The 8875-nt window shown below is 32.2% G+C and overlaps 1 protein-coding gene across 1 annotated transcript in view; it reads right to left on the bottom strand.

Annotated features, from left to right (window-relative positions):
* Positions 1 to 969: 969 nt before the first annotated feature.
* LOC143043842 (tripartite motif-containing protein 46-like) overlaps positions 970 to 8875 on the bottom strand; it is a 33101-nt gene continuing 25195 nt past the window's right edge. The window contains exon 4 of the mRNA XM_076216023.1: positions 970 to 985. Coding sequence (XP_076072138.1) covers positions 970 to 985 — 16 coding nt within the window. The remainder of the gene's footprint in view (positions 986 to 8875) is intronic.

Genomic DNA, 8875 nt, shown 5'->3' with positions numbered 1-8875 from the left:
TCAAACCCGGCGAGTGTCTACATCGCAAAATTGATTTTATTATTTTCCAAACATACTCGGGAAAAACAAAATGAAAGGATCAGTTATTGAAAAACGTAATCTATTTTTTTCAATATTTTAATTTTTTTTATCCTTATCATCATAAAATTCTTTAAAAAAAACTTATCATAATCATCGACTCGTCATGCACAATCGAAGCCTTTAAAATAACAAATTACAAAAATAAATGCTGTTTTTTAACAAGAAATATGAATATAATTTTAAACAATGCAAACAACATTACATTATATTTTTCTGATAGTCTTTTTTTACCTTAATAAAAAAATAACTACTCCTAAACAATAAAAAGTACAAAAATCCAATGGTGGTAAACACATATATTCCTTAAAAAGAAATAAATAATTTTAAGCAGATTTATTCTTGAATAATTCACATTTTCTACAAAAAAACATATGAAAATCATTTATAACAACTGATTTCAATTGAAATTACAATATTTTCCAATATGAGAAGAAATATTTGCATTTTTGGCAACGCGTACAAAAAAATTATATCTTTTTCCTTAAAGTAAACATAATTTATAAAGAACAACTTATATTGAAGTGTACACCTGCCCCCGAGGATCGGTCGGTAATATTGCTCCTTTAACTCCAGATCTGTTGTGAATACATTTGTGTTTATGTCAGATACTCAAATATATTAGTATGTACTGGTGTTAGTAATGTTTTCATGTACAAGTGAAAATGTTAATGCAAGACATTGTTTGTGTTCATCAGATAATCATTGTCTTTTCATACCACGTTCGAGAACAAATTATATGAAAAAAAAACCATTTCAATATTCCAGTACAGTTCTTTGGAACAGTATTCCTGTAGAAATCAAAATGATAGAAACGACAGAACAGTTCAAACAAAGTTATTATAATTTTTTGTATCAAAACTAAAAATGTAATTATCAGATGAAGTTTGACTACGGTCTTGTATATCTGAAATTAACAAAATATGTTTATGAACCATTTCTGTATGTTTTTCGCCATTTGTTTTGGAATTAAAAGTTGTATGTATGTCAACGTATATATAATATTATTGTAAAATTTTGGGGGCATCGGTGGACATTAGCAATGTTCTTACTGATTTTACCCTCTTTAGATAAAGTATGTATTATTATTATGCTATATCACATTTCTGTATCAATTCAATATGACTTTTTCAGTATATTTTTCGTTAATAAATTTAAATAGAAGTACTTACTCTGAAGTTATTTCTGTCCTGAAATGTACACAATTTAGAGTAAAAATTATATTTGTAAATCAAAACACATATCAAAGAACCCAAGACAAAAATATAAATAATAAGCACACATTTGTTTGTTTTGTAAAAGTATGGTACACTGCTATTTATACACACCGATGTTATGGTAAAATAATTTAAAAACACAAAACATTCGGATAATACTTTGCTTTATTAATAAACATAATAAGATTAAATAAATAAAATAAAATTTTGGATGAACAACATGGGGATTTTTAACAGAAACATTGAACAACATGGGGATTTTGTCTTCATCATTATAACAGAAACATTGAACAACATGGGAATTTTGTCTCCATCAGTATAACAGAAACATTGAACAACATGGGAATTTTGTCTCCATCATTATAACAGAAACATTGAACAACATGGGAATTTTGTCTCCATCATTATAACAGAAACATTGAACAACATGGGGATTTTGTCTTCATCATCATAACAGAAACATTGAACAACATGGGGATTTTGTCTCCATCATTATAACGGAAACATTGAACAACATGGGGATTTTGTCTCCATCATTATAACAGAAACATTGAACAACATGGTGATTGTGTCTCCATCATTATAACAGAAACATTGAACAACATGAGGATTTTGTCTCCATCATTATAACAGAAACATTGAACAACATGGGGATTTTGTCTCCATCATTATAACAGAAACATTGAACAACATGGGGATTTTGTCTCCATCATTAAAACAGAAACATTGAACAACAAGGGGTTTTCTCTCCATCATTACAACGGAAACATTGAACAACATGGGGATTTTGTCTCCATCTATATAACAGAAACATTGAACAACATGGGGGTTTTGTCTCCATCATTATAACGGAAACATTGAATAACATGGGGATTTTGTCTCCATCTATATAACAGAAACATTGAACAACATGGGGGTTTTGTCTCCATCATTATAACAGAAATATTGAACAACATGGGGATTTTGTCTCCATCATTATAACAGAAACATTGCACAACATGGGGATTATGTCTCTATCATTATAACAGAAACATTGAACAACATGGGGGTTTTGTCTCCATCATTATAACAGAAACATTGAACAACATGGGGATTATGTCTCTATCATTATAACAGAAACATTGAACAACATGGGGGTTTTGTCTCCATCATTATAACAGAATCATTGAACATCATGGGGATTATGTCTCTATCATTATAACAGAAACATTGAACAACTTGAGGATTTTGTCTACATCATTATAGCAGAAACATTGAACAAAATGGGGATTTTGTCTCCATCATTATAACGGAAACATTGAACAACATGGAGATTTTGTCTTCATCATTATAACAGAAACATTGATAACATGGGGATTATGTCTCCATCATTATAACAGAAATATTGAAAAACATGGAGATTTTGTCTCCATCATTATAACAGAAACATTGAACAACATGGGTATTATGTCTCCATCATTATAACAAAAACATTGAACAACATGGGGATATTGTCTTCATTATTATAGCAGAAACATTGAACAACATGGGGGTTTTGTCTCCATCATTATAACGGAAACATTGAACAACATGGGGATTATGTCTCTATCATTATAACAGAAACATTGAACAACATGGGGACTTTGTCTCCATCATTTTAACAGAAACATTGAACAACATGAAGACTTTGTCTCCATCATTATAACAGAAACATTGAACAACGTGGGGATTATATCTCCATCATTATAACGGAAACATTGAACAACATGAAGATTTTGTCTCCATCATTATAACAGAAACATAGAACAACATGGGGATTTTGTCTCCATCTATATAACAGAAACATTGAACAACATGGGGGTTTTGTCTCCATCATTATAACGGAAACATCGAACAACATGGAGATTTTGTCTCCATGATTATAAGGGAAACATTGAACAAAATGGGGATTTTGTCTCCATCATTATAACAGAAACATTGAACAACATGGGGATTTTGTCTCCATCTATATAACAGAAACATTGAACAACATGTAGGTTTTGTCTCCATCATTATAATGGAAACATTGAACAACATGGGGATTTTGTCTCCATCATTATAACCGAAACATTGACCAACATGGGGGTTTTGTCTCCATCATTATAACGGAAACATTGAACAACATCGAGATTTTGTCTCCATCATTATAAGGGAAACATTGAACAACATGGGGATTTTGTCTCCATCTATATAACAGAAACATTGAACAACATGGGGGCTCTGTCTCCATCATTATAGCAGAAACATTGATTAACATGGGGGTTTTGTCTCCCTCATTATAACAGACACATTGAACAACATGAACATTTTGTCTCCATCATTATAACGGAAACATAGAACAACATGGAGATTTTGTCTCCATCATTATAACGGAAACATTGAACAACATGGAGATTATGTCTCCATCATTATGACAGAAACATTGAACAACATGGGGATTTTGTCTCCATCATTATAACGGAAACATTGAACAACATGGAGATTATGTCTCCATCATTATAACAGAAACATTGAACAACTTGAGGATTTTGTCTACATCATTATAGCAGAAACATTGAACAAAATGGGGATTTTGTCTCAATCATTGTAACAAAAACATTGATAACATGGGGATTATGTCTACATCATTATAACAGAAACATTTAACAACATGGAGATTTTGTCTCCATCATTACAACAGAAACATTGAACAACATTGGGATTATGTCTCCATCATTATAACAGAAACATTGAACAACATGGAGATTTTGTCTCCATCATTACAACAGAAACATTGAACAACATGGAGATTTTGTCTCCATCATTACAACAGAAACATTGAACAACATGGAGATTATGTCTCCATCATTGTAGCAGAAACATTGAACAACATGGGGATTTTGTCTCCATCATTATAACAGAAACATTGAACAACATTGGGATTATGTCTTTATCATTACAACAGAAACATTGAACAACTTGAGGATTTTGTCTACATCATTATAGCAGAAACATTGAACAAAATGGGGATTTTGTCTCAATCATTATAACAGAAACATTGATAACATGGGGATTACGTCTCCATCATTATAACAGAAACATTGAACAACATGGAGATTTTGTCTCCATCATTACAACAGAAACATTGAACAACATGTGGATTTTGTCTCCATCATTATAAGGGAAACATTGAACAACATTGGGATTTTGTCTCCATCATTATAACAGAAACATTGAACAACATGGGGAGTTTGTCTCCATCATTATAACAGTAACATTGAACAACATGGGGATTATGTCTCCATCATTATAACAAAAACATTGAACAACATGAAGATTTTGTCTCCATCATTATAACGGCAACATTGAACAGCATGGGGATTTCGTCTCCATCATTATAACGGCAACATTGAACAGCATAGGGATTTTGTCTCCATCATTATAACAGTAACATTGAACAACATGTGGATTTTGTCCCCATCATTATAACAGTAACATTGAACAACATGGGGATTTTGTCTCCATCATTATAACAGAAACATTGAACAACATGGAGATTTTGTCTCTATCATTATAACGGAAACATTGAACAACATTGGGATTATGTCTCTATCATTATAACAGAAACATTAAACAACATGGGGATTTTGTCTCCATCAGTTTAACGGAAACATTGAACAAAATGGGGATTTTGTCTCCATCATTATAACGGAAACATTGAACAACATGGAGATTTTGTCTCCATCATTATAACAGAAACATTGATAACATGGAGATTATGTCTCTATTATTATAACAAAAACATTGAACAACATGGAGATTTTGTCTCCATCATTATAACGGCAACATTGAACAGCATGGGGATTTCGTCTCATTTATTATAACAGAAACATTGAACAACATGGGGATTTTGTGTCCATCATTATAACAGAAACATTGAACAACATGGGGATTTTGTCTCCATCATTATAACGGAAACATTGAACAACATGGAGATTTTGTCTCCATCATTATAACAGAAACATTGATAACATGGAGATTATGTCTCTATTATTATAACAAAAACATTGAACAACATGGAGATTTTGTCTCCATCATTATAACGGCAACATTGAACAGCATAGGGATTTTGTGTCCATCATTATAACAGAAACATTGAACAACATGAGAATTTTGTGTCCATCATTATAACAGAAACATTGAACAACATGGGGATTTCGTCTCCATCATTATAACAGAAACATTGAACAACATGGGGGTTTTGTCTCCATCATTATAACGGAAACATTGAACAACATGGGGATTTTGTCTACATCATTATAGCAGAAACATTGAACAAAATGGGGATTTTGTCTCAATCATTGTAACAAAAACATTGATAACATGGGGATTATGTCTACATCATTATAACAGAAACATTTAACAACATGGAGATTTTGTCTCCATCATTACAACAGAAACATTGAACAACATTGGGATTATGTCTCCATCATTATAACAGAAACATTGAACAACATGGAGATTTTGTCTCCATCATTACAACAGAAACATTGAACAACATGGAGATTTTGTCTCCATCATTACAACAGAAACATTGAACAACATGGAGATTATGTCTCCATCATTGTAGCAGAAACATTGAACAACATGGGGATTTTGTCTCCATCATTATAACAGAAACATTGAACAACATTGGGATTATGTCTTTATCATTACAACAGAAACATTGAACAACTTGAGGATTTTGTCTACATCATTATAGCAGAAACATTGAACAAAATGGGGATTTTGTCTCAATCATTATAACAGAAACATTGATAACATGGGGATTACGTCTCCATCATTATAACAGAAACATTGAACAACATGGAGATTTTGTCTCCATCATTACAACAGAAACATTGAACAACATGTGGATTTTGTCTCCATCATTATAAGGGAAACATTGAACAACATTGGGATTTTGTCTCCATCATTGTAACAGAAACATTGAACAACATGGGGAGTTTGTCTCCATCATTATAACAGTAACATTGAACAACATGGGGATTATGTCTCCATCATTATAACAAAAACATTGAACAACATGAAGATTTTGTCTCCATCATTATAACGGCAACATTGAACAGCATGGGGATTTCGTCTCCATCATTATAACGGCAACATTGAACAGCATAGGGATTTTGTCTCCATCATTATAACAGTAACATTGAACAACATGTGGATTTTGTCCCCATCATTATAACAGTAACATTGAACAACATGGGGATTTTGTCTCCATCATTATAACAGAAACATTGAACAACATGGAGATTTTGTCTCTATCATTATAACGGAAACATTGAACAACATTGGGATTATGTCTCTATCATTATAACAGAAACATTAAACAACATGGGGATTTTGTCTCCATCAGTTTAACGGAAACATTGAACAAAATGGGGATTTTGTCTCCATCATTATAACGGAAACATTGAACAACATGGAGATTTTGTCTCCATCATTATAACAGAAACATTGATAACATGGAGATTATGTCTCTATTATTATAACAAAAACATTGAACAACATGGAGATTTTGTCTCCATCATTATAACGGCAACATTGAACAGCATGGGGATTTCGTCTCCATTATTATAACAGAAACATTGAACAACATGGGGATTTTGTGTCCATCATTATAACAGAAACATTGAACAACATGGGGATTTTGTCTCCATCATTATAACGGAAACATTGAACAACATGGAGATTTTGTCTCCATCATTATAACAGAAACATTGATAACATGGAGATTATGTCTCTATTATTATAACAAAAACATTGAACAACATGGAGATTTTGTCTCCATCATTATAACGGCAACATTGAACAGCATAGGGATTTTGTGTCCATCATTATAACAGAAACATTGAACAACATGAGAATTTTGTGTCCATCATTATAACAGAAACATTGAACAACATGGGGATTTCGTCTCCATCATTATAACAGAAACATTGAACAACATGGGGGTTTTGTCTCCATCATTATAACGGAAACATTGAACAACATGGGGATTTTGTCTCCATCATTATAACAGAAACATTGAACAACATGGGGGTTTTGTCTCCATCATTATAACGGAAACATTGAACAACATGGAGATTTTGTCTCCATCATTATAACGGAAACATTGAACAACATGGGGATTATGTCTCCATCATTATTATAAAAACATTGAACATCATTGGGATTTTGTCTCCATCATTCTAACAGAAATATTGAACAACATGGGAAGTTTGTCTCCATCATTATAACAGAAACATTGAACAACATGGGGATTTTGTCTCCATCTATATAACAGAAACATTGAACAACATGGGGATTTTGTCTCCATCATTATAGCAGAAACATTGAACAACATGGGGATTTTGTCTCCATCATTATAACGGAAACATTGAACAACATGAGGATTATGTCTCCATCATTATAACGGAAACATTGAACAACATGTGGATTTTGTCTCCATCTATATAACAGAAACATTGAACAACATGGGGGTTTTGTCTCCATCATTATAGCAAAAACATTGAACAACATGGGGGTTTTGTCTCCATCATTATAACGGAAAGATTGAACAACATGAGGATTATATCTCCATCATTATAACGGAAACATTGAACAACATGTGGATTTTGTCTCCATCTATATAACAGAAACATTGAACAACATGGGGATTATGTCTTCATCATTATAACAGAAACATTGATAACATGGGGATTATGTCTCCATCATTATAACAGAAACATTGAACAACTTGAGGATTTTGTCTACATCATTATAGCAGAAACATTGAACAAAATGGGGATTTTGTCTCAATCATTGTAACAAAAACATTGATAACATGGGGATTATGTCTACATCATTATAACAGAAACATTTAACAACATGGAGATTTTGTCTCCATCATTACAACAGAAACATTGAACAACATTGGGATTATGTCTCCATCATTATAACAGAAACATTGAACAACATGGAGATTTTGTCTCCATCATTACAACAGAAACATTGAACAACATGGAGATTTTGTCTCCATCATTACAACAGAAACATTGAACAACATGGAGATTATGTCTCCATCATTGTAACAGAAACATTGAACAACATGGGGATTTTGTCTCCATCATTATAACAGAAACATTGAACAACATTGGGATTATGTCTTTATCATTACAACAGAAACATTGAACAACTTGAGGATTTTGTCTACATCATTATAGCAGAAACATTGAACAAAATGGGGATTTTGTCTCAATCATTATAACAGAAACATTGATAACATGGGGATTACGTCTCCATCATTATAACAGAAACATTGAACAACATGGAGATTTTGTCTCCATCATTATAACAGAAACATTGAACAACATGAGAATTTTGTGTCCATCATTATAACAGAAACATTGAACAACATGGGGATTTCGTCTCCATCATTATAACAGAAACATTGAACAACATGGGGGTTTTGTCTCCATCATTATAACGGAAACATTGAACAACATGGGGATTTTGTCTACATCATTATAGCAGAAACATTG

This window comes from Mytilus galloprovincialis, chromosome 8, assembly GCF_965363235.1.
Source record: "Mytilus galloprovincialis chromosome 8, xbMytGall1.hap1.1, whole genome shotgun sequence".
Lineage (NCBI taxonomy): Eukaryota > Metazoa > Mollusca > Bivalvia > Mytilida > Mytilidae > Mytilus > Mytilus galloprovincialis.
This window is presented reverse-complemented; position numbering and strand designations above follow the sequence as displayed.